This window comes from Ursus americanus, chromosome 4, assembly GCF_024610735.1.
Source record: "Ursus americanus isolate L20-20 chromosome 4, mUrsAme1.1.p, whole genome shotgun sequence".
Lineage (NCBI taxonomy): Eukaryota > Metazoa > Chordata > Mammalia > Carnivora > Ursidae > Ursus > Ursus americanus.
The window spans coordinates 97,069,110-97,095,206 of record NC_142130.1 but is presented as its reverse complement, the minus strand read 5'-3'; the positions used below and the strand labels follow the sequence as shown (position 1 = coordinate 97,095,206).

The following is a 26,097-nucleotide window of genomic DNA, read 5'->3' as shown; positions in this document are numbered from 1 at the left end:
CTGAAGTGCACAGTTCTAGGTCTGCGGTGGACGAGGGATGGGACTCCTGACCCCAAGCCCCAGGGAGCAGGTTTGCTCCCTGATGCCTGCAGCATCTTAGGACAGGGCGGCTGTGGGCAGAAGGCCCCGTGCCTCCATTTGGCGCGAAGCGAGAACAAGAACCAGGCAGAGGCTATTGGGCCCAGGGGCCTTGGAGATCCTCCTGGGTGTCTGCGCTCCCACCGAGGTGTAGGGTGCAAGCCCCAGCTGACACTTGAGCTACGTTTTCGAACAGCAAGAGACCGAAACTCAACTGGCCACTGTTGAAGGAGCGGACGAAGGCACGAGGATGTGCTGTGGAGACTTGGGGTCAGGTCGGGACGACAGATGGCGGGGACAGGCTGTACTGGTATTTGGATTGTTATGTTAGGGCTTAAGTCACCCTCTGCGGAACTGGTCTGGGATCTAGACCACAGCTGAGTAAGTTTGTTCGGGAACACATGCGGATAAAGGTAAAGGGCACAGCACCTGTCTCCTGCCTACCCGCCCGCTGTGGAGTGCGTCGCTGGTCCCCAGGAGGAGAGCAGGTGGTCGCCGGGAGGATGTGGCCTCACCACCCAAGTGGCAGCCATGTCTCTGGGAGGGAGCTGGGCGTCTCCCCCTGGGACACGGGCACCTCTCTGCTCACGCTCAGAGGCAAGGCCCGTGGAGCAGAGGCGTCAGGCCCGGTAGTGGTGTTTCTGCGGGAACCTCTCCAGGAGCCGTGCGCAGCAGCCCCTTGCTGGCTCTGGGTAGGGGGCGTGCAGAGGGACAGGGCCCTGAAGAGCCTTGTTGTCAGGCACGCAGGGCTGATGTCAGCATCCGCCGACTCCCTGCCTTCCCATCGTTCCCCAGAGGCCTACTTCCATGCACACGGACAGCCAACATCAAGTACAAATGTGAGTGCAAAGACAGGTTTTGTTTATTGGACTTGGCTTTGATGCGATGGACACACTCTGTAGACGGGAGTACAGACTGATCGTAAACACACGGTTCTTGCCAGCAGAGTCAGGGAAATGCAGAGAAAACACACAGATCAAAAGACAGGTTCCTTTTCATGTCCTTTCCAACACTAACAAGCACTTCCCGATTTCCCTGACCCTCCTTTGTGCTTTCACGTAAACAGGGAGTTAGAAAGGTTTATGCATTTATAAAGCGTAGTACCAAATTGTACAAAACCAACCAGACATACGGGGTCGGGGGGAAGAGGACCATTGTACAAAATACTGTAAGATCACCAGCATTAATGTAAAGGATTTCCAGTTCTGCACTTCCAAGTCCCCTCAGCAACTCTGCCTAGGAAAATAACATGCATCGAATAGAAAACCGGTATTCTGAATACATTTTCTTTGTGCAACACATTCTTGGTGTGTGTGTAATGAGAATTAAAAAAAAGTTTTCTGCCTTCCTTTTTTGCCAAAATTTAGGCATTAAAAATAAGCCACAGTAAACCCACTGAACTTACCCACAGAATGGAGTACGTTAGGACAGATTTAGAGGAGGAGGGATGGAACTGTGGTCACTTTTGGACCCGAGTCCGGAGGTGCGGCATTGCCAGCAGGTGCATCTCCTGGACGCTCGGCTGGACGCCGTGTGTGTGTGAAGGGAGGTCCCTGCATCCACCCGCCCGTGCCCTCGGATGTCTTTTGCTAAAATATCTCAAGCCCGCTGGACTGCATGGCCCATCTTTAAAGCTAAAATAAAAACTGTTAGAAAAATAATCTGGCCAAGGATAATGAAACACTTTTTTTTTAAACAAAAAGTTAAAAATACTTGAATATTCCAATCTAATCTTCTCCCATGATCAGATTTGGTTTTGAATGTGGTTTTAAGCATTTTACCGAATGCGGCACAAAAGCCCCATGCAAACACCACCACGGCATCTCGGACGTAAGACTTCTCGTTACAGGGTCTATCTGACAGCTCAATGTGAATTGTCTTATCTCATGGACTAATTTGGACAAAACTTTATTACAGAGCAGGCAAAGGACAAGGTTCCTACTTCCTTCTCAGCGGGCCTCTACCACGCGCCGGCCGGGCCTGCCTGACCTCATGGCGACGTATTTGCAGAGCCCCACCCTGATGACGTGATTAAGAAACCGAAGTCACATCAACACAGCCCTGCCATCCCAGTGGGCCTCCTTTGTCACACGAAGCAATGGTCGGTCCCAGAGGCAACGCTGGGGGCCTGCGTGGGGCAGAGGCAGGACGGGGGAGGCAGCTTTCACTCCCAGGAGGCCCGAAGTCCCCTGAGCGGAGAGCGGACCAGGGGCAGCACTGAGCACCCCTATGCCCAAACAACAGACCCCCGAGTTTCGTACCTCTTCTTGAGGTTTGTGATTGTTACTTCGTAAACTCAAACAGGAGCTGGGGGCCAGTGGCTCTCCTTAGGTGACCACCTGATTTCTGAATCTGCCTCGTGTCCGTCACTTGGGCTCGAGGGGCGGATGCGGCTTCCCCACAGTCCGTCCCTGCTCCCCCAGCGGAAGTCTGAGCGCCTGCCACACACATCTGTAATGAACTGAGGTCGGAAGTCTATAAAAATCTCGAGTGCAAGCGCCAGTACTTCAGATAAAGGTAGCTACGGACAAATACGTACGCGCGAACGATTCCTGAAGGCTGCCGAGCTCCGCCTTCCAGTAGGGCTCAGCCTTTCCGATGCTGCCGCCGCGCCTGAGGACAGGAATTTCCGTCCGAGCCAGGAAAGCTGCTTCTGGGAACGCCAGTCACTTCGGCTGGCTCAAAGGCTTACATGCAGGTAAGAAGAGCAACCGGAGCACAGGACCCGGAGGAAGGAGCGTGCTCACAGTCTCGGGTGAGAGCCGAGCGGCGCTCACCGGTCAAGACACTTTGGGCTGGCCTGAGAGGTAGGAACACAGGGAAGGGAACAAGGCCCAGGGGAGGAAAGAGGCGTCCTAAGGGTGGAGGCTCTTCTCTCCCCACCCCTCCTGCAGGCCCAGGGGAAAGAAGCTACCACCATATTGCTGATCTGGTTACACACGTCTCCCTGGCACAAACTGCCAGACACCTGGGGAACAGGGGAGGAAGGCCCCGCGTGCTTGGCGAAGACCAAAAGCCACCGGAAGCCAGTTCGGCACGGCCAGTGCAGTGCTGAGCGCCCGAGCTCTGCCGTCCGTGGGCGAGGCCACCGCCTCCCGCTCCCACGGCGCCGACAGCGTCAGTGCCACGTGACGGATGGTCACTGAGCTCAGCTCCCACCTTGGTGGGGGTCACGAAATTCACCCGCAAACACGAGGCCCCGGACAGCTCATGCACCAACGGCGTTTGTAGCAAAACCTTCAGCAAGACGCCCACAGCCCCCACAGAAGGGATGGAGAAGCAGCAGCTCCCGCTCAGACCTTGTTTATACAATTTACGGGGATTTATAAAACAATAAAAAAGGCCCCACCTTCTTAAAGTTATAATTTATAGACTATCTGTACAAACACAGTCTTTAAAAGGACCCTGCCGCTACTCTAGAAGAAGTCCATAGCTGTCGGCCTTCTCTTTGGCGTGGCAGTCAGCAGCTTCTTGGTCCCCAGGGGGTTGCTGGTAGGCGAGCTCGTGGGCGTCTTCAGCACTCCATGGAGGGGCCTCTGCTCGGGGTTGAAGGCCACTCGGGAGGGGCCCGTGGGACTGACCAGGATACTCTTGTCCGTCTTCTTGAATTCTGCCCCAGATGAAAGCAAGGCCACATGTTAACGGTGGAGCACTTCCGACCCGCCCACCCAGCCAAGCACTGTCCCCCATGGGAGCTGGGCCGCGCGCCCCAGCAGGGCAGCCCTGTCACGAGGCCCTGTGGAGAGCAGGCCCAGAGCTTTTGGAGGAAATGGAGTCAGCATCCTGTTTCACAGGAATGAATGAACCAACGTCCACAGATGGCATGGGAGGGGGTGCCGGGTGGGTCAGGTTCTGACAGGAGGGACTCGGGGTCAGGGGTGCTCAGGGAACACGGATGAACCTAAGGCTCGAGTGGCTGTGGGAAGAGCCTTTCTTTCCAGCTGATCTACTCCTCCCACTGTCTCCAGCTCCCGAAACAAGGCCTCGCAAGCCCAGGGGCCCCTCAGATGGTCCCTCCCCAACACACGTGCGTGCACACACACACACACATTTACTCGTGGGCCCTATGAAAAGTCAGGTCTTAAACGCATTACGTTCTTTAAAGAGTTTGGTTTCCGTTAACAAAACAAAACAAGCGAACGGCACCAACATAAACGCAACCAGACGAGATGAGAATATCTCTCTTCTCCCGTCTCCTCCTGGACACACGGCTCCAAATGTCAGCAGAGGCAGCCATGACTGGGGACCATCAGTCACCCCCAGGCAGGAGAGCCTCAAGCGTTCTGCGTGGGTAGGCTCGAGGAGATGGCTTTCCCCCATGTCTTCTACCAGACAGGCTCCTTCCAGAAGCACCAGACCCTGGCCACCCCACCAACAGCTTGGTGGCTGGAATTCTGACTTGGGAACAGATCAGGGGCTCCATCCCCCACACTCACCCGCAGTCATGTTTCTGTTCAGCCCGAAGGTGACTTTTTTGGAGCTGGATGGCGTCTTGTCTCGCTGTAAAGGTAGAACAACAAAGGGAGTGAGACAGCGGTGGTGGAGACGCTTGGCCAGGCGACCACGCTGTCCCCGGGAAACCCTCCATCAGGACGTGCCGGCCCTGGGCCTAGTGTCTCTGGCCATGTGGCAGCCACGTGTTGCATCCAGGGGAGGAAAGCAGGGCACAGAGTGGTGTCGGAACCTCCCAGCTGACAAGAAAAAGCTCGGCATTTCAGAGCTGCAAGGACCGCCATTCACTTTGAGTTTTACAGTTTCACACACACCAGGGATGGACTCTGGCTTCGACGGGCAGCGCACATGCTTCCCAGTGCTTCATGCATAACAGATCTGGATGTTCTAACAATTCATGAGAATTATCTAAGCTGTTTTCTATTTGAAAGATTCCTGCCCGTGGGCCCACTTTGCATGATGAAGCACCCCCATTTCTGATGAACCTTATAATTCTACCCACACCATTTGTGCTTTAAGACCATAAACGGTTTAGAAGAGGAATTTGTCTTCTATCTGTGGAGTCACTGGCAGGTGTTCCGCAAACATCATACGTGTGTATAGTTAACACAGGCAGTTGCCCCTCTGCTAGTTCAAGCAGGTACTGAAACAGCACCTCCTCCTTCCCCGAAACAGTCACTGCTCTGTGGGCCTCCTGGCAGGGCCAGCCCAGGAGCACCCGGACCACGCGGCTTCGGTCTGCACCTCGCTCCACACCACCCAAAGGCACCTAGCGGAGCTGGCTATGTGCTTCACCGTGGCCCTGACACATCCTTCTGGGAGCAGCCGCCACCCTGTCCTGCCACCGTGATGGCGACTGTGCTGCTCCCCCCCCCCAATATCCTGAGCAGGGACCCCTGATGTCCTTCCTCCTCCAGGTCTTCCCTGTTCCCAGAAATTCTAATACGAGGCATCACCCAACACACCTGCAACCCCCCTGGACTGATTTCTCAGGCCGTCCCAGATCGCTGAGAGATGAGCCCGTGCCACCAGGTGGAGACCAGAGCCCCAGAGCCACTGCGGCCCTGGGGACCCCCAGCACAGCACACCCGGGTTCAGGAGGGCAGCAACGGGGCCCGAGGCCCAGCGCATGTGCCCGGGTGCGTGGCTCTCAGGCAGGAACGGGCTGTGCGGTTGCAGGGGGGTGGGGGGCAGCCCGTGGGGCTGAGCTCACGTACCTGCACCGCACGGGGTGAGGAGGCGGCAGGGGCACTGCTCTTGGCTCTTCTGAAGAACAGTGGCTTTGGTAAGAAGGGGGTGTCAAACTTCACAAAGTCATTCTCTGGCCTCAGCTGCTGCTTCTTCGAAGGGCTGAAAGCGTCCCGGCCTTCCTGCGTGAGGGAGGGGACGAGAGGAGAGGTCATGCGTGGGAGAGAGACGCAGCGTCTCCAGCTTGGACACCCCACACCCAGTGCTTCCTGCATCGTATCACACACAGCTCTCGAATTGGCAGGTGCAAACTCCAGGCACACACGGGTCTTTTTCTACCCAGCCCCGGGCCCGCATGGCCAAAGGTTTCCTAGCTGTTCAGCCACAAGAACCCATCTTTATCTATCTTCCAACTTAGCTCCTCTGAAGATTTCTGCCTTTCAAAGAGCATCTGTTACATAGTAACTCATTTTCTCATTTCCGATCAGAGACCTCACCTTCCACTGAGAAGTCTGATATGAAAGAGCAAGCACGAGGTCCTAGTTAGGACCTGCAGATCAGTTACTGGCAGATAAAGAACCCTTGCTGGGTGTTTTACAATTTTACAACCTACTGCCATCCCCAGTGAGGCCCCTGCTTGAGTCTGGGGTCCCTGGGGGGTCTGGAGGCCCAATGGAGCGGACATCACACTGCTAGCTTCTGCAAGGTCTTGGCGCTCCTAGCTTGGAAACTGCTGCCTTCCCTCAGCAGACCCCATGATGCCACAAACGAGGGGAGACCCGGGGGCCCTCTGTCCCTGCACCTTCGCCCACAGCAGAGACACAGGAAGGACCCCTTCTGAGAGGAAAACCTTCCTTGACCCTGTGGCTTCTTTAGCAATAGTTCCAGTGCCAAGGAAGACTGCTAGGGCCCGAGAATTGAGACTCGGAGACTTCCCTGATATTCTCAGCGAAGAAAGAGCACCAATGAATGGTGTCTAGAGGGCTGAGGGACAGTGGTACCCGCGACAGAGATGCTCAGGGAAGATCTAAGGTGAGAACAGACTTCCGGGAGCCCAGGGGAGACTTCCGTGTGCTCCCCCAGCTGGGACTTCTTTTTTTTTTTTTTTTTTTTTTTTTATTAATAACGATTTTTTATTATATTATGTTAGTCACCATACAGTACATCCCCGGTTTTCGATGTAAGGCTCGATGATTCATTAGTTGTGTATAACACCCAGTGCACCATGCAATACGTGCCCTCCTTACTACCCATCACCGGTCTATCCCATTCCCCCACCCCCCTCCCCTCTGTAGCCCTCAGTTTGTTTCTCATAGTCCATAGTCTCTCATGTTTCATTCCCCCTTCTGATTACCCCCCCCTTTCTTTATCCCTTTCTTCCAGCTGGGACTTCTGACCACAAACTGGTTCAGCTAACTCATCAGAGACACCGTTAGCCCGGGATCAGCACTGAGCCAAGCGCACTCGGGTGCCTGTTACGCACACCGAGCGCCGCAGCACAGTGCCTGCCCTGCGCGAGCTGGATGCTGTCAGCAAGCCCGTGCGGGAAGGGCCGGGGAAGAAATACCGGCAGCCCTGCGGTCACAAGGCTTGTTAACGATCCCGGCCTGGCGTCAAGGTGGAACGGTTTGCCGTTACTGGTAGGGACGCGCTGCAGGGCCCCACGAGGGACGTGGAAAGCAGATCCAGAGCCTGGCTCCTCATTTACACAGGCTCTACACGGGTAAGCCCAGGTAGGCTTTCCGTTAAATAAATAAAAAAAAAAAAAGGAAAAAGGAGAATCAGCCCCAAAAGGGCCAAAGGTTGGCTGGGAGTTGATGGAGCCTGAGAACAGGGTGTGCCGGAGACGCCCGCGCCCCCGTGTCAACCGCCGGGCAGCAGCGTCCTCCGCCAGGGGACACTGCTCCTAGCTCGGTGCTGACCCTCTGCGGCCTCCGAGGGCGCAGCCTGGTGGGGCGGGGTCCGGGGCGCGGGTCTCGGCCGTTCCCCGCAGGCCTGTCCCCCCGCGGACTGGGGCCAGCTGCCTCACCAGAGCCCGGACCAGCGGCGCCTCCTTCGTCCTCTTCCTCCTCTTCAAGATGGCGGCTTTCTGGCCGGACGCGCTGGGGCTGCCGGGCTCCCCCTTCCTTCTCTTCAGCCTCCCGCCCGGGCCCAGGGGCAGGGGCCAGGCCAGGGCGGGCGGGCCACTGCCGTTGACCGGAAGGGCCCCGAGCTTCCGCTTCCGCTTCGGGACGGGGGCGCCGCTGGCTGCGGGAGCGCGCGCAGGGCGGGGGTCCCCGGGCGGCGCGTCCTTCAGAGGCGGTGGTGGCGCGGCCGCTGCGCTCCCGTCCTGCACCCTGGGGCTCCTCCTGCGGGGCCGTTTCCTCCGGCCGTGCGCGGGGCCGGGCTCCGGCGCGGGGGCCCTGCCCGCTCCGGGCTCGGCAGCCCCGTTCTGCGGTGGGGGCCCGGCTTCAGCCCCCGACCGCACACGTTCAGGCTGCAGGTGGTTCTTCTTCTTCTTCTTCCGTTTCCTCTTCTGAACGCTGGCGTCGCTCTCCTCTTCCTCAAGAGCGAACCTGTTTCCTAGAAAGACGCCCCAGCCCGTGAACAAGGGCCGGGCACGGGGCGGGGCGCCGGGCTCCCCGGGGCCCAGCTGGCCCAGACCTCGGGGCCCCAAAGCGCCGTGTGTCCCGTGGTCTCCGCACCCGCTGCCCCCCGCAAGAGTAACACGGGCTTTTCGTTCAGGGAGCCCGTCGGTGCCGCAGAAAATCACACACTCAGCGTCTTTCCTCTTGAGCCACAGGAGCGGGCGCTGCGGCTCCACCCTGACCCAGGCAGCCCTGCACCTGGCCTCCCCCTCCCTCGTCGGCCGAGCTTCTCGGCTCACCTGTCTCTTTCTCCAGCTCCGTCTTCTCTAGGAGTTTATTCCCTTTCTTCTTATGCTTCCCTCGGCTGAGGGCTTGCTCGTCCTGGTCAGCAGAAGCCTCCTCCGCAAAACCGAGCTGAGACAGACTGCCTGCTGGACACGAGCGGCATGTGTCGGCTTCCTGAGACTGGCCCCACCTCACACGGGAAGATCCTCCACCCTGACCCTGCGTCCTCACTCCCGCTTCTCACGACCTCCCCAACCCACACCTGCTGCGGATGCAGGAACCGCACTGTGGGGACACCCTGACAGCGCGGCCCCTGGGGCTCAGCCACTCCCCAGGCACGCTCGCTCACGTGTCACCGGCTACAGACAACAGCTCCCCCAGGGGCACAACCGACCATGGCAGCAAAGGAAAGGGAGTCTAAGAGGTCAACTCTTTTTCCTAAAGAATCAAACCAGAAGCTTCCTAGACCAACAGAAATCCTTCCTGTCAAAAGGACGATGACCGCCCATGCCACCCCGGCTCGGGTCCCTGGGATGGGAGGCGCTGCATGCTGGCCCCCCGAGCTCTGCCCAGCGGACGGCCTTCACAGGTAAAGGCCGCTATTCATGTTCCCAACGTCTCTGAATCCTCTTTTGCAATATTTGCTGTAAGTGCCTCAGTGGGGCCCGGGGTCATGTAACATCACCCGCTGTAATCCTCGGACTTCCTCACCTTCGGAGAGATCCTGGAATCTGAAACAGAGAACAAAAGCCCCTGAAGAAAGTCCTTCTTTCTGTCTTCTGAAAACACATGCACACAACTTTTAAGCTGTGCTCCCTGGGTGTGTTAGTTCACTTTTTTCCTTCTAGAAGGGGAGGCTAAAGGTGGTGGGGATGCAAAGGCCTGAAGGACAAATTGCCCTCAGTTAAGGCCAGCGCCCTCAAGGACGTGGCGATCTAGAGATTCCATCTTGGTTCATTCACACAGAAGAAATTCAAACTTCTGTCTCAAGGCTGAAGCAGCTTCTATCTCTGTTTATGTCCCACTGTCCTCTCTGTTCACCTCGTCGAGAAGATGTTCCATGCAGTGCCGGGGTTAGAACAAAAAGGAAGTGAGGGGGCCGTGTGCTGGGTGGGGGGCAGAGCTCTGGGGGAGCGGACAGCGTGTGTGAGTCCAGCCCCGCCACCCGCCAGCTGGGACGTCGGGCAAGCCCCGTGCCCCGGCCGAGCTGTTTGTGAGGCGGGGAAACGACAAGCCGTCCTGCAGGGCTTTTCTTAGCATGAGCTAATTTATGTCCAGTGCTCAGAGCAGCGCCTGCTCATACAGCGGGCAGTCCACCTCGGCTGTTCCTTGTCGCCAACCACGAGAAGCCACGGTGCTGCTCCGTGCTGAATTCCTGGTACGGCCACACTCTGGCATCACTGCGATGGGAGCTGAGCGACCTCGGCCACACCTAAGCGGCACCCTTACACCGCCATCTCTGGCTCTACAAATGCAGCCATCACCGATCGACTTCTCTTTGCACCACTAGGAGGCGGCTATAGGAGCTGAGTGCAGGGGCACGTGAGGCGTCGACGAGCCGGCAGGGGAGTGGCTATTCCCCAAAACCTTTCAGCTGACATGGGCACGCTGCATGCTAGGGCTAGACGTGATGAAGGCCGGCAGAGGTGAGGGTGGAGGGGACGCACCGTCCACCGCGAGCTGCGCAAACACGGATGACAGTCAGCAGACCCTGCCCACTGGTCACTTACTTTTTGATGAGTTTGGAGAGACGCTTCCTGTTGAAGGGAGGGATGTTCTTCTTGTTGGTGATTTCCAGGAGTCGGTCAGCAACAGCCTTGTAGTCGAACTGTGCGAGAAGAGCAACAAAACATAAACCCGCAGGCAAACCACACCCTTAGAAAGTCACTTCCACTGGTGACAGAAGCCAGCAGTGGGGGATTCCGGGCACCTTCAGCAGCAGGATGGTCTTAACAGGTGAGTGCTAAGACTCAGTGACCAAAAGGTTAAATGCCATCTTTGAAAAATCTGTTCTACTTATTTTTGGGGAATGCCAATCTTCCTCTGTTCTATTTATTCTTTCTTTAAAAAAAAAAAATTGTGGTAAAACACACCACATAAAATTTGCCTGGTGTGCTGCTTTGTAAACTGAATCTAGACGTCCAACTTGCTCTTGGTAACACAGTAACCTTCACTGGGAAAGCACCGAGCTGCCTTTGTTGCAGGGAAGGGAACGATCATAACAGTTCAAGCCAGAGCGAATACCAACATCTTTCAAAATTCTGTCCCATTTAAATTTGCCCCCAGTAAGCTCATTGTAAGGAAGGTGACGTCAGGGAGCGAAGGGATTAAGGACGACTGCATGCTCGGGACCTGGGGATAATGAGCTCTGACCCTAATTCCCACTCAGCCAGGCCACTGCACAGCAAACCTACGTTCTACCAACCTGGAGCAGGGGCCCAGCGTCCTCCAGGCGCCCACCGCCTCTCTCCCCGTCGTCGTGGACCCCGTCCTTTCTGGAGTGCTGCTTGCCCAGCGCTATCAAAACACACCCAGAGACAGAGCTCTTCAAACACATGGCAACAACTACGTGCAGAGCAGCCACTGTCGGTCTCTTCACAGATACCCCGCAAACACATCTGTCATCTCCCAAAGAAGGCTTGTTAAAGGAAGTCCTGGAGAAATGACACATTTTGCCTTTTGATGACGTCACAGACAAACCCTCTGCAGCCCTCAGTGCCCTCTGGCGCGCTCTGTCTTCCTGTGAACCCTGGCGGCGGGGGCAGGAGCCCCTGGGCGGGAGGCCCCGCACGCGGGAGCAGAGCGCACCCAGGAGTCTGTCCCCAGCTTCAGGTAAATTTGAGGCTGTGGTAAAAATCTATACAATACACTAACTTCTCACAGATGTGGATTAACACCAATGCAACTCCTAACGTTTAACAAACCAGCGCCCATGAAGAAGCAGATAATATCCACTAAGGAAAACTCACAACTTGTCAAATCCTAGCAGCTCGTTAGTGGCGGCGTCTCCGGGCACAGCCTGGAGAAGACGAGCAGGGCCCTGCGTGCTCAGGTCCCAGGCAACAAGCAGGACACCCGAAGCCGGGAGAGGTGTCTAGTTCAGACAGAGACCTGGCGCGCAGGAGGAGCAGGGGACAACTCCCGAGACCGCAGGACACCTGCTCAAGGTCAGCTGGTTAATCCTGTCACCTATGCTGAATTTAAGATTAAAATTTTTCTTTCTTTTTTTTAATAATTGTTTTTCTGATTAAAATACATGATTGCTGTAGAAAGTTTAGAACAGACAAAAGTACAAAGAAAGCAGAAGACACCCATAACTCTGCCACACGTGGCCAACGACTGACATTTTGGTATCTTTCCAGATTTTTAAGGACACATACCAAACTGGGCTCCTTATACATAGTTTTGTGTCCCATTATTAAAAAAATGTTTAAATTGCCTCTGGCCGTTGGTTTTTGAAATCTCGGCTTTTTAATGTCATACAGCATTTCAAAAGCACAGGCATATCCTGATCGGACCGTTTACCTAATGCTGCGCCCTGAGATGCCATCAAGCACTGCCAGAGTCGGAAACACCGGCACCTTGACATGCAGGCTCCACAGGCAGCCCCTGAAGACTAGGACTGGCCCCAGCGGCAGCAGCCCCCAACAGCTGTTACGCACCCTGGAAGCGAGGAGGCAGAACTATGGAACGTTCGCAGCGTGAGCGCCCACGACCGTCTTGCAGAAGCAAGTCCACGTTAGCATGTTTAAACGGCAAAAAACCCGAAACAACAGAAACAAACAAAAGCCAAAGCAAAAGCAATGACAACGTGAAACCCTGGGGGCGCTCATGTGACGCTGGGAGGAGGCGTGGGCGTGGGGGGCTCCCAGGTGCACAGCCGTGTGTGTCAGTGCACCCGGGCCTCCCTTCCCGGTGGGGGGGGGGCCCACAGCAGGGCCCCCTTCGACAAACTCTTAGGTTGTATCAGTGAGACTCCAACAAATGCATTAAAAAGTGTTCAGCTGAGGAGAACTTTATGTAAACAGACAGACTTCAAGGGAATCGTCTCACCCGGCTTCTTTTTACTGGCTGGCCTTCTCCATGCCGCCTCGTTTTCAGGCATCTCTTCTTCGGAGAACTCGCTCTCACCCACTTGAGTTTTCTGTTCCTCGAGGGTCTCTTCGGGTCCGAAAGGAGACTGGTCTACGATGACTTCAAGAACACCCCTCGCTATCGTCTGCACCAACGTCTGGCTGAGAGTGGAAGCACAACAGATGGCCTGGTCATTTAGTGGCTGTGGCGGGGTGCTTCGCGCTCGGCCCACTGCAGCCTCCCGAGTGCCTGCCATGACCCATCCCCTGGCCTGCAGCGCTCCCACGCCAGCCAGCCGCAGCGGTGCGGAACCAGCGGGCAGCGCGTGGTAAAGGCAGACGGAACTGTGGCTGTGGGAGGGCGTGACTCCTGGAATGTCTGGGGTCAAGCCAGCAGAGCCCAGGTATGACTCTAAGGGTCATACGTCTTGCTAATGGAAATTCAGAGTTCAGCTGTTCTGGGCTTTGTATAAACCATCACAGGCATCTTGCCTCGAGCCTCCCAACAATTTTAACACCATTACCCACAATTAAGTACCAAATGAAGCGGCAAAAACAAACACAGGACTCACTTACTCCTTAGTCTTGGCAGCAATTTTGCAGAATGGATCAATAAACTTGAGATTCTGATCTGCCAAAAGCTGAAATTTAGAAACAGAATAGAAACAATTTTTTTGATTTGTCCTAGAAAAAGGAGCCATTTGCATTTTTCACACAGGTTGGATCAGGAAAACACTTCTGTCGACACCCAAAATGCACTCCGCATGAACTCCCCAGATGCTCAGAGCCAGGCTAACGGTCCCGGCCGCCCTCCAGCCGCCTGAGCATCGCTGTGCAATGGCCAGAGAAAACCAGCCCACCGATCCGTGCTGCTCTGCGTCCCCTGCTCTACAGACAGTTCTATACAGATGTTGTCGGGAACTATAAGACAAACCAGTGGGTAAAAATGTAGTATTTCTACTTCCTTTTAATTAAAAAAAAAGTGTTCACTGCAGAACACCTGTTAAAAAAAAGTGTAAAAATAAAAAAGTAAAAATTGCTGATATTCCCAAATTCAGATAATCACGTGCAAGCTAACATGTCTCCTTTCCCGCACTGTCTCCTCATGGATAAATATACACTCGAAAAAGGCGTCCATGAGCACAGCTCTGTCTGCTGCTTTTTTCCCCTACAGCTTTTAAAAAAATCAATACCGTGACCATGTTCTTATGTTATTACTGGAGTACATAAGTTGCTTTCAATTGTAAGACATCCAGGAACATCCTTAGCGCACAATCTTTGTTCATGTGTCCCAGTAGCTGCTTAGGACACATTCCCAGATGGGGAAGAATCTGTCAAAAGACAAGTTGAGCCCATTTATGCCGCTCATAGCTCTGGGACTGCATGGAGAGCCAGAGTCCTGGTCAGGTCAGCTGTGGTCTCATGACACTGCCGGCCCGCTGTCCCACTGTTTCTTACCTCTTTCCCTCCCACCTTGGACAGTTCATCCAGGTAAATATCAATGAAGTGGAATTTCACTCCATTTGGAGACTGGCTCTCAGGATGCAGGATTTCTTTCATCAAGACATCGAGGAAGAGCTTGATTCGGCTGAAGAAAACAACACACACGGTTCTGTAAACTACAGCATACCAACGCTTTGCTCTTCCCTGAAAGAAAACAGTCACGTTTGTTCTCTTGCTACACTGCGCAACAGTGCAAGGCTGAGCGCAGTCTCCGAGGAGAAGAGCAATCCCTGGAATGGGTATAAAATGCTGCACGCGGGCTCAACTCCTTCAGGAGTCTCTACTGGGCTCCTGGTTCTTCACGAGTAAGGAGGTTCTGCTTCCCACAGGAGTCAGCAGACAGAAAGGCAGAGATCAGGCAACTAAGCTCAGCTCGCTACTTGAAACGCTTGAGAAACACACTATCACTTTAAAAGATTAATTAATTAATTAATTAATTAATTTGAGAGAGCAGAGGGAGACAGCAGAGGGAGAGAGCAGAGGGAGATAGCAGAGGGAGAAAGCAGAGGGAGGGAGAAGCAGGCTCCCCACTGAGCGGAAAGCCCAATGCAGGTCTCAACCCCAGGACTCTGGGATCATGACCTAAGCTGAAGGCAGATGCTTAACCGACTGAGCCCCCCAGATGCCCCACTTTAAAAGTTTTAAAACCACCAAATGCTTGCCCCAATACTTTACCGACCTTTCTTCCCAGCCATGTCGCTTCAGAACTTCAAAGGACTGCCTCAGGACCAAACGGATCAGCTAGAGAGAGACAACTTTTGTTACAAAAGGGAAAGTAAGAAATGTCCATCAGTTAGCAGAATGAAGAGGCCAGTGGAATTGGTACAGCCTGCATTCGTACAGTGCAGTCACCGTCATCACAGTGAACTTTCCATCAGAAAGTGCTCACTAAGGATCCCCAAACTCACAACAGCTGCGAGAGAACAGAGCCACCTTCGAGCACATATGCAAATGATGTCCCACGATCACATTACCCGTCGCCACACTGAGCCTGGAGCTCGCTCTGCTTCACAGACACACCTTTCCACTGCTCTGAAGCAGCTCAACACCGTGCCCTTCACCGGCTTCTGAAGCAGACGCGGGAAAGGCGCTCAGGTCTTACCATATAGTATTTGCCCAGGCGCAGCCGGTCTATCCCCTTCCACTCTCGATTCATGGTTTGCCAAAAGGTTTGAATGAACAGGTGTTCTGCAGTGAACGAAAGGCTTTGAATACTTGGTTGTCAGGTTCACATACTACCATACAGCAAGAAAGTAACAAAGGGAAACAAACTAGGATTATTTATGATTTACTTTTTCCAAGAATTTTTTCAGTAGCTAGAAAATTCGGTCAATAATTAAACTTGCTCAGTAACTTATTTTCCATTTCCGCAAAAGCCTGTTATCACAGGAAGGCTGATAATACCCTGATGTCCAACTACAACGCTCCACGGAGCGTTTTTCTTTACCTGCCTCAAAGCTTTGTTTCTATTAAAATCAGAAATTCTCTGAGCCATGTCTACAGGCCCTGTCTGCCCACCTACACCTAACAATCACTCCGAAGCATTCGTTCTGATCAACACTTGGACGATCCGCATAGAAACTCAGCCTTTTGGTTCATGTTCTGTGTCAGCTGGTTGAGCTCTAACAAAATGTTCTATTTTTCTCTTCTGAGCCATGAATCTACCACTTTTCCATCCAAAAATAACTGTCAATTTTTTCTGTTTGTTTTTACTTCTTTTTGCATAATTCCTCCTTGATATGTGAAAACCTAGATGATATTTCACGTGTAGAATTCTACTCATTACTAGTGGGCTGGGGCCCGGCTGAAACACAGGGCCGCTGGGGTTACTAAGCCAGTGGGAAGGGTCCGCTCTGAGGTGTGCTAAGCAGAACCAACAACCAGGTCTGCAGTCTGTCTCTTCCTTTGTCAGGAATCAAAGCCTGAACGTCTTGGAAATAGTTCATTTTCTCCCTGCATTTGTTCTTTTTGGTAAAGAGGGCTTACTTTACGGTTTATCACCAGTGATGACCTTACATGGCTCCAGTCTTCAGGAGGACAGCCTGGCAGCCAGAGACTCCAGCGAGCCCTGGCACAAGCACGCACAGCCTCTGAGAGCGCTTCAGCAACTCAGAATGTGCCGACTCTGGAGACTTTAAAATTTTTTTTTTTTTAAATCTTTGACGGGTCACACGATACTGCACGAGATGCCTCTTTTATTGGCCCTCTTTTGGGGTTACGGCCTTCTCACGGGGAAGGTCTGTCGCCTGCCATGCACACACTGGTAGCCCCATGTGCTGGTTCAACAAGCCCCCGGAAAATGGAAACCCTCAAGGAAGGAGAAACAATAGTGCCTAGTTTCCTAGGCAAGTTACGCAAGCTGATGAACGAGGAAGTTTTGAAAGTCATGAAATGATCAGGACTTACGGGCCTCTGAGTTGTTAACAACGTGGACGAGCTGGGAAATAGTGTTCGCTAGCTCCTCCTGCAAAGGCGGGGTCGGGGAGAGACAGCGGGGTTATTACGCGGCAGCACTGGCCGGGACAGCATCTGCTGGCGTCTGCACCTCCTGTTACGTCACTACTTCAGTTTTACCAAGTGGGACACCCCCGTCTCAGTGGGCTGTTGTGCCAACGTGGTATGCCTCTGAGCATCACGCCGCACGTTTAGAGAAGTATCCCTAGTTTCAGTTCAAATGACCCACAGAGGTAAACTAGCTGTCCATTCTTGGCTTTAAAAGTATATCACTGAATGAAGATTCTATCCTAAGCCCCCAAATTAGACACGGGGACTGTCTCTCCTCAGGGATACGTGTGGAACACAGTCCTGGCCTCGGCTCGCTCGCAGCCAGGCTGCCATGGGGGGTGGGGGGTGGGGGTAGGGAGCGAAGGTGAACGGCACCCATCCAGACTCTGTCCAGTGCAAAAGGGCCACAGGAAATCAAGTCCTGCTACAACGCAGCAAGCCTGCTGGCGGGGAGAATTTGGGGGTCTGGGTCTAGGAAGAGACCCGCCCTGGGGAGAGTCCATACAAGAATCCTGTTCACGAGTGACATGAGAACAGCCCTCCTCGGTGTGACCTGCACGTCATCTGGGCTCACGTCTTCCTCGCCCATTTTAAATGAGCCCCCAGACTGGAAATGATGCTCCCGTTCATCTGTTGTCTTCCTCCACTAAAGCTGTCGGTTGTTACTTCTGAATGTAACTTAAAAATATTTTGCCCTGCTGTCCTACTCAAAATATGTTCAGTGGGGTGACAGCAATAAATCAAAGCCTGCTATTACAGGGCTTGGGGAAAGTGGTGAAGTCGCACGCTAAAATGCAGACAAGTCTACGACGCTTACGTAGCGCAGGCTTCCAAGGAGCGTTCCTCAAGGCTCGCCCTCCACTCTACAAAGGCCGGTCTGCTCTCATGCACACAGCAAAGCTCCGTCAACAGTGAGCATCACTTTCAGAAACGGTTTTGGTGGTGGGGCTCAGCATGCTTGGCAGATGGGTCCAGAAGCACATACTCATCTGTGCCAAGTCTCTGCTGGACTTTAAGGCTGGGGTGTCAGAGACCGGTCCACTGCTTTCTCTACAAAGAGCCTGACCCCCAGCAAGGCGGCTGCCCAGTCCTGGCACCCACTCAACTCATGGCAGAGGTGGGCTCGGAGCCCAGTGCTCACAGGCTCTTAGACCAGTGCCATGCCACAACTGATCACCAATAATAACAGATAAAACAGAAACTTTAAAATATGTAAAGCCTTCCATGGAACCAACCTATGAGACTATGACAGACACATAAGAAATCTCTGTTTTATGTGTATTCTTCATTATTTGAAGAGATAACCTCACTGCTTGGCCACTGTGTCCCTCTCTAGATGGACAAGAGGTGAGCAACTGAACCCTGAGCCGTGGCTTCATAATTTGTTCACGTGCACGGGAGACTGACCCAGCAGAAAACAAGCCCTTTTTATCCATTGGGCCAAAAACCCCAGTCATATGACAAAAGGAACTGTATGTTACCTGTAGGAGGGGTTCATCCTGCACCCACATGCAATAGAAGAGCCCTTTCCATATTTTTAGAAGTTCTTCTTGACTGAAACCTCCTAGGGGACAAAACAGCACAAACATCTTAGAGTCCTTGCATTTCCTGTCTCAGTGTCTAGAACCACCACGCAAGCAGCGACAATAATACCACAAATGTTTTCATTCTCTTACCCACAAATGTCTTTTTTTTTTTCTTAAGATTTTATTTATTTATTTGAGCGAGAAAGAGCACAAGCAGGGAGGGGGAGAAGGGGAGGGAGAAGCAGACTCCCTGCTGAGCAGGGATCCTGAGGAGGAGCTCGAACTCAGGACCCCGAGATCATGACCTGAGCCGAAGGCAGACGCCTCACAGATTGAGCGACCCAGGTGCCCCTGAGAATGTCTTTTTTATTCTGAAGCATACGCTTCCTTGTGGTACAAAATAAACATGTACAGATTCCGTGGTGTTACTGTTTATGGGGCAGGTCGTAGTGGCGCGCCCTCATTCTCTGAGTAGCGTGAGGAAGCGCATGTCATCACAACAGAAGCTAACTAGTGAGGTGGTCGTTTATGAAATGAGCTCCCTCTGTGTGCTCCTCTCCGCCTAACACCAGCACCTCACCACGCCCACCAACATGTGCATTGCTCTCATGAAACAAAACGGAGGATTTGCTTAAGTCTCATACAACTGGCCCTGGGAAAATGGGAGAGGTCTGGGATATTTTTGCAAAGACACCCTTTTAAGGATCCTGCCAAGAGGTCAAACTTGGCTATACCCCTATCTCTTTCCCTCCTGGTTACAGTTTTCATGAACTGGGCAATGTTTGCCTTGTTTTAAGTGACGTCACCTTGGTTAGCCTTGTTTGGACTCGTTTTTAAGCCCTATACCACCTCTGACCAAGACACAAGTCACACACAGCCTTCTAGTTCCCGGCTAGATCCCCGGTGTCATGAAATGATTGCTGAGGGACATAAGGGATCTCAAAAATCAGGCAAGGTACGTTCTTGGAGTTTCCAAACCTACGGAGAACAAACAGAATCCTCATGTCTTGGTGCATGTTACCAGTGGTCTGTACTAGTACTTCACTAGGAGATACTAGGAAAAATCTCTTGGAGTATCAAAGGACAAACTAGGTGAATGCAAACAAGTACATATATATTGGGAATCCATGTGATTTCAATACACCAAAAGATAATTAAAAAGTGCTGCACAGGTCCCTTTGACGCACTGAAGTTCAGCACACTGAGAGCTGAGAGCGCACCTTTGGAGGTGCGTAGATGCTGACTCCCCAGTTACTGAAGACCTTTCTAATATCAACACTTTTGTCACGGTGCATTTGGATTCTTTGTGATAGTTTCTCACTTAAAACCACTATACCAGGAACTAGAGTAAAGTTTATTAAAATATATTTCCTTTAGGGGTTGGGCCAACAACGTGGCAACTGGCTTCTCCACCCCTCCCACCTTGTTATGAATAAGCCACACGGAGGGGGGGCGGTGGTGTTGCTGATTGCTAGCACAGCTATGGCGTGAGTGACAGATTACCCCAGAGCTGAGACAACGGCAATCAGGATCACAGGAAGTTTGTCAAAGTGACTTGTAGTTACATTCAATCGTGATTTAGTGGGTAGGGCAAGGAACTTAGGATGGATAAGTCGGACCTCCACTGTCACATCTTAGCTTGCAGAGGCAGCTGTCATCAACAGGAAGAGCACAGCAGCACCTGCTAAGTATTCTTACAAAGATGAAAACTAACCGACATCATGTAGAGTCTAACCGTTAGTGCCAGTTCGTGGGGAAGCACGGGGGCAGAGGAATATGTCAAATGAGACCATGGGGTACAGTCAGCAAAACACCGAATGCAGGCAACTCCCCGGGGCAAGTGACCCAGTTCCGGCAACAAGTAAACTGCAAGGGAAAGACGGACAGGAGCTGCAGAGTGCAGTGGCTGGCTCCTGCTTGGATTCTGTGTCACAGAAAAATTCACAAGGTGACAGGAAAACTCAGATTAGTTATTTCATACGAAGGACTTTTAAACAGGTGTGGTAACGGTACTGTGGTTGTGTACAAAGAGTCCTCATCGTCTGGAGACCCACAGCGAGGTGCGTGGAGAGGAGATGTCTGCGATTTGCTCCACAACATGTTAGTGGGAGGAGAAGTTGACGCACGGGACAAACCAGGCAGGAAGTAACAGCGGCTGAAGTGGAGAAGTGAGTCCCCTTCTTAAGAAAAAGAAGGAAAAGGGGCGCCTGGGTGGCACAGCGGTTAAGCGTCTGCCTTCAGCTCAGGGCGTGATCCCGGCGTTATGGGATCGAGCCCCACGTCAGGCTCCTCTGCTGTGAGCCTGCTTCTTCCTCTCCCACTCCCCCTGCTTGTGTTCCCTCTCTCGCTGGCTGTCTCTCTCTGTCAAATAAATAAATAAAATCTTAAAAAAAAAAAAAAGAAAAAGAAGGAAAAAAGGAGTGCATGAGGTCACTGAAGTGTTACCATGGGCTGTTTTCGTTCTTCTTTCTGTGTAGAAAACTCTTCATAACGAAACTAGAAAACCGTGAACCCTGGCAAACTTGAGCGCGCACGGGACTGAATGACAGTGGTGCCTGTGTGAGGCCTGGTGCTGGGCAGCCCCTGCCTCTGCCAAGCAGCTGGACCGTTATCCCCTCCAGGCAGGGCTTGGGGAGGGAGGCAGGGGTCTGGGTGGGGCTCACCCCACAGAAAGGGGAGCCAGCAAGCTGGGCTGCTGCCAAAAACGCGTGAATTCCCTTGGCCACAGGGCTGGTTCAGGGCTGAACAGATGAGCCCATCTCGGGCTCCTGCTCTCTCACAGCAGATATGAAGAGGACATGGTCTACACCTGCACTCAGGCCCCTCGCCACATGCTGGGGAGCCTGTGTGAGAAGGGAAGCAATCCAGGGGAGCAGAGTTTGCAACGGAGAAAAACAGTCCTGCTGCCATCAGTTGAGCTCTGCCATGACGCTGTGCTTTGGTTTTCCCTTTCAAACTAGTTTGGCTTGGGGGCACCTGGAGGCTCCGTCGGTTAAGTGTCTGACTCTCGGTTTTGGCTCAGGTCATGATCTCAGGGTCGTGGGATCTGCTTGAGATCCCTTCTGCCTCCCTCTCTTTTCCTCCCCCTGCTTGCCTGCTTGTGTGCACACACGCTCTCTCGCTCTCAAATAGATAAATAAGTAAGTAAATAAAACTAATGTGGCATGGATGTTCAGTCAGGTTGTAACTGAAGAACAGTCTTAACCAATAAAAACGGTTTTATTGCAAAGATTCATATATGACAACAAAATGACACAACCAAAAGTACCTTGTTTACTACCTCCTGTACCCCAGAGCGACCACTGCCATCTGCCTGCTGTGCATCTTTCTAGGTGCTCCTGTGCACTGACATAGTACTTACACATGGTACAGAAACACACAGACGCACAGCTGTGTGTGTGGAACCTAGATAGCGTCACACGTGCTATGCATTCCATACTCTGGCCTTTTTCACTTAAAAATAGCACAGTGTGTATTTATCTCCAGATGGTTCTTCTAAGTACACCAGCGTGTCACACCAACTCCAAGTATCGGTGGCTAACCCATCCCTGTAGTAGGCGAAGATGCGAAGGATATGCTAGAGAGGGTTATGTGATACTCTTCCATCACTGTGGATTTCCACAAAGTCACAGGGTGACAGTAGACCCTAGACAGTGGGCTGGAAAGGGGGCCGGGCATTAAAACATATTGTTTCTTCCTATGTGAGGCAGCAAAGTGTCACAAACCCGTGGCTTGGTCCCAGCTCACTAACTGTTGGCTGTGCTATATTAGAAAACCATCAGCTAGCCCTTGGGCCTGTTCCCTCACCTGCGATATATACACAGTTTACGGTTAGGATCACAGTTAAAAGCATGCACTAGAAGCACCTTGTAAGAGTAAAGCACTGTTCAGCACTATTGGTAGGTATTATGATTGTCTCATGTTCTTCATCGGCAGGCTACTGAAGCTCCTTTTAATACATGTACTTTCAATATATGTATAAAAATCATTTGTTTTCACCCAGGAATTTAGCTGGTCAAAACAAGGTACCATTTAAAAAAACTTTTATCTATTAAGTAATCTCTACCCCCAATGTGGGCCTCAAACTCTTGACCCCGAGATCAAGTCCCATGCTCCACTGACTGAGCCTCTCATTTTTTTAAAAAAATGGACTTAGAGTTGACACACAGTGTCACATCAGCTTCAGGTGCTCACCACAAGCGCAGCTACCATGTGTCGCCCACACGACACTGTTACATTATCACTGCCTATATTCCCCACTGTACCTTTCATCCCATGACTTATTCATTCCATAACCGGAGGCCTAAAGTACCCGTTTTTGAAGCATTTAAAGCAAAACAGAGAAATGCTCATCATTTAATTTCTCTTCACTCTGAGGGTAAAGCACTCATCTAAAGAGTTTCAGCCCAGACCTGTCTTCTTGGGGTTGACTTTCTTAAACCAAAGCCACTGTTTCTGACAATATAGGTTTAGTTATTTCACAGCAAATGAGGCGAACACGAAGTGAGATGTGGGCAGAGTAAATTCCAACAAGTTGCGAAATGAGAAAACCCGACTGCTACTCTTAGCACGAAATGACTCAGGAATCATTTTAGGTCTGGGTGAGTCCACACCTGGTCAGTTAAAGCATCCACAGCTCTCATTTATTCTACCTATGGGGTCCAGAGACCCCTAAACATAACAGCATGAAGAAACACTTCCCTCATTACTGAATCTGAGACCCCATCAGCCCTAAGATGCACGGTTCTTTTATGTGCCACCAAATGAAAGCAAAGGGCAAATAAAATGCTCACAAGATTGATTTTAAGATACATCCCAATTTCTGCAGATGTTAAATGTTTAAAGTTGCAGAATCAATAAAACTGGGGGGAGGGAATTCTGTCTTTTGTTCACTGCTCTAGTCCCAGTGCCAAGAATAATAACAGCACACAGCAGGTGCTCTGTGTCTGCTGAAGACACGAATGAATGAATGAACAGTACAAATGAGCTCTCGTGACTAAAACCATGGACAGCGATCAGTCTGTGAGTGCTCTGCACCAACAGTTAAAACACCAAAGCAACATTTAGTTGCTTTAAACACTACAAAGATTTCCAATTTGTTTTTAAAATCACAGGGCTATCAGGGCGCCCGGCTGGCTCAGCTGGTGGAGCATCTGACTCTTGATCTCAGGGTTGTGAGTTTGAGCCCCACTTTGGGTGTAGAGATTATTTTTTTATTTTTTATTAAATGCGAGGCATGGAGCCCAACGCGAGGCTTGATCTCATGACCCCAAGATCAAGACCTGAGCTGAGCTCGAGAGTCAGACACTTAACTGAGCCACCCAGGTGCTCCAAGATCACTCTAAAAAAAAAGTCACACAGCTATTTATGTTGCTGATGGGCAGTTCTTTGTGTCAGTAAGACTAAGATTTCATATTTCCTTTACTATGCACATGACAAAACACAACAAACTGTGAGCCTGTCCATGAGACGCACGTCAGGCTGAGTTACTCCCCAACTGGCATTTCATGTTGATGGGGCTCAGGGGCGGCGGCGGCCTTGATTATTCCGCCCCATGGTCACTGTCCACCACATTCACCATACGGTTCCTTTTCCGGAGGCCCAGCGTACTCCAGGCAAGGTGGACGTGGTGGTGAACAAGAGATACGAAATAAGTCTCTCTCAGCGTGATGGGTGCTGACCAGACAGGACCCTGGAAGCACTGGTGTACACCCACTGGCCTCATGCCCCTGTGTCCCCTTAGATCCTGGGCCTGTTCATCAAAGGGGTTTGAGCAACAAGCTCTGACTGGCCATCTCAGCCCATATGTAATGCATCTGGCCTTTCTTCTGTTCTTGTGTACAGGCAGGCCGGCATACGCCTGGATGGGCTCCCACTTCTAGCTAAGCAGACAGACGGAAGCTTACACTGTTTGGGGAAGAATGATACACTAACAGACAACGAAGAAGCAGCTAAGTGCCACGATAGAGACACACTGGCTATTTTGGAATCCTGGAGGGGTGGTGTAAGATAGTAGGGAAGGCACTTTGGAGGAAGTGATGTTGGACTGAATGCTGGGAGTGAAAGAGAGAGGCAAAGGCAGAGACGAGAGAAATTGTACCCTAGGAACCAAAACGAAGAAGTCATGTAGGTGCTGAGGTGGGAAGGGAAAGGGAGGACAGACCGTTGCCTGCAGACCTGGAAATCCAGGAAGGCAGTGATGTGATCAGAACAGTTTTAGAAGATGCCCTAGGCTGGTCTGCGGAGGACAGATTCAAAAGAGAGGCAAATGGAGTTAAGGGACTGGTTAGGAAGTGAGCAAGGTCAGAGTCTAGATAAGATAAAGGGGGCTCAGGGAGGGCAGAATAACTCAGAAGATGACACGGGTAGAGGCCAGAGTCAACGGATGAGGGGTGGGGGAGAGGATCAGGAAGAGGAGTCCAGGACGTTACCATGTGTCCAGCAGACTCTGAGTGAATGGTGACAGAGGTGAAGCAGAAAAGGTTTTAGGGGCAGGAAAATGAATCACTTTTGGGCATCTGAGTCTGAGGTGCCCACGGGACACCAAGGTGGAAGTGCCCCGTCCATAAGGCCTCTCTGAGCTCAAAGTAGCCAGGTCTGCTCCGGCGACTTCAGGTTAGGAACCTTCCGTGGACTTGGGATCCCTGAAACCATGACAGTAAGTGAAATCTCTCAGGGAGATCCCTAGCAGAATTGAAGTTAGGAATTTGTTCTTCATTCCTTTCTAGCAGACGTCCCATAAAACTGTATTTTCTTTATCCTGGGTAGTCCTTTATGATTTCGCCTCAAAATAAATCAAACTCAGAAAGCCAGTACAGGGGTAGATCACATCTGTTCTTTCAAGTAGACTCTAAAGTTATTAGTATTAGCAGTAAACAAATCAACACTTATCCAAGCACAGCACAAAACCCCCACGGCATACTGTAACTCACACCAAGAGCTCACAACATGTTTTGCATCAGGTACACGAAATCCTTCATTGGCACCCCACTGCAGTCAGGAAACAAACTACAAAGCCCAACGTGACAAGGCCACTGCCCACTCTTCCAGCTTTAAGTCCTAACACCCTCACCCTCTCTCCCTTAACTGGTCTTCCAGCCATTTCTAGGGCACGCTCTGCTCTTCTCTCCCGCCTCTGTTCGCGCCCGTTCATCACCCCAGAGGCCTTCCTGGAACAGCCTATATAGAGGAGCTCCCTCTTCCCGTGATTTTCCTTTCCCTTCCTACACTTACAAAACTCTATTTTAGTTATCCACCTCCTGCCCCGGCTTACTAGTGCAACTTTCAAAGTAGGGATTCTGTCTTCTCTGCTCTAAACTCCTGTACCTAAGGTGTCAGACCAGACAACACGTGAATCCGTGCGGAGCACAGTAGAAACACTCGGCTTGGCGTAGTGATTCGAGGGCCGGGCTCAGGGTCCGGCAGCCTGGCCCACTCTCAGCGTCCCCACTCCCTGCGACTTTGGGCACACTAGGCAGCTCCTCAACCATCACGGCGGGCTGCACCCGGCGGGAAGCGGTTCCCGCGGCGCGGACGCACACAGGCGCGCGGCGGGAGCGCCAGGCAGCAGCGCCCGCCGCTCCCCCCGGCTCCCCCGGCCCCCGGCCCGGCCGCCATGTGGCGCGGCTGACCGCCGGGCGCCCACCTGTCTCCCTCTGCGTCTTCACGCTGATGTACTGGCGCAGCTTCTTCACCGCCCGGTCCCGGATGCCCTTCTCGTGGGACGCCAGCCGCTGGGCGAACTGGAGTTCGGCCGGCTGCATGGCGGGGGCCATCGCGCCCGCTGGACCATCCCCGGCCGCAGCCCTCCGCCCGCAGCCTCCCGCCGCCGCCGAGCAGCCCGGGGCCGCGACTGCGCACAGGGCGGCTCGCGGCGGCGGCGGCGGGGGCGGCGCGCGGGCTGATGGCGTCACAAAGGCG

At 52.6% G+C, this 26,097-nt stretch overlaps 1 protein-coding gene across 3 annotated transcripts; it reads right to left on the bottom strand.

Moving 5' to 3' along the window:
• Positions 1 to 918: 918 nt before the first annotated feature.
• Positions 919 to 26,055, bottom strand: RRP1B (ribosomal RNA processing 1B). 3 transcript variants are annotated; one of them, XM_045774177.2, is made up of 16 exons: positions 25,823 to 26,055; positions 18,133 to 18,215; positions 16,553 to 16,610; positions 15,249 to 15,334; positions 14,826 to 14,887; positions 14,102 to 14,231; positions 13,220 to 13,284; positions 12,624 to 12,805; positions 10,996 to 11,087; positions 10,301 to 10,398; positions 9,282 to 9,301; positions 8,585 to 8,716; positions 7,748 to 8,280; positions 5,748 to 5,900; positions 4,515 to 4,578; positions 919 to 3,688 (listed from the first exon to the last, which is right to left on the bottom strand). In XM_045774177.2, exons 1-16 carry the CDS (start codon positions 25,950 to 25,952, stop codon positions 3,495 to 3,497), a joined length of 2,082 nt encoding a protein of 693 aa, XP_045630133.2. In that variant the 5' UTR covers positions 25,953 to 26,055; the 3' UTR covers positions 919 to 3,494. The 3 variants fall into 3 exon arrangements, with proteins under 3 accessions (XP_045630133.2, XP_045630134.2, XP_045630135.2); XM_045774178.2 differs by having other exon boundaries at positions 8,585 to 8,713; XM_045774179.2 differs by lacking the exon at positions 16,553 to 16,610 and having other exon boundaries at positions 25,823 to 25,849.
• Between the last annotated feature and the right edge of the window lie 42 nt (positions 26,056 to 26,097).

Bases quoted from the DNA above. Each gene is read 5' to 3' on its own strand.
- RRP1B (XM_045774177.2), bottom strand. From the start codon at position 25,952: ATGGCCCCCGCCATGCAGCCGGCCGAACTCCAGTTCGCCCAGCGGCTG. The intron at 13,285-14,101 runs GTAAGAAACAGT...TCTAAATTTCAG, and splicing joins CCAAGGTGGGAGGGAAAGAG to CTTTTGGCAGATCAGAATCT. The intron at 4,579-5,747 runs GTACGTGAGCTC...CTACCTTTACAG, and splicing joins CCTCACCCCGTGCGGTGCAG to CGAGACAAGACGCCATCCAG.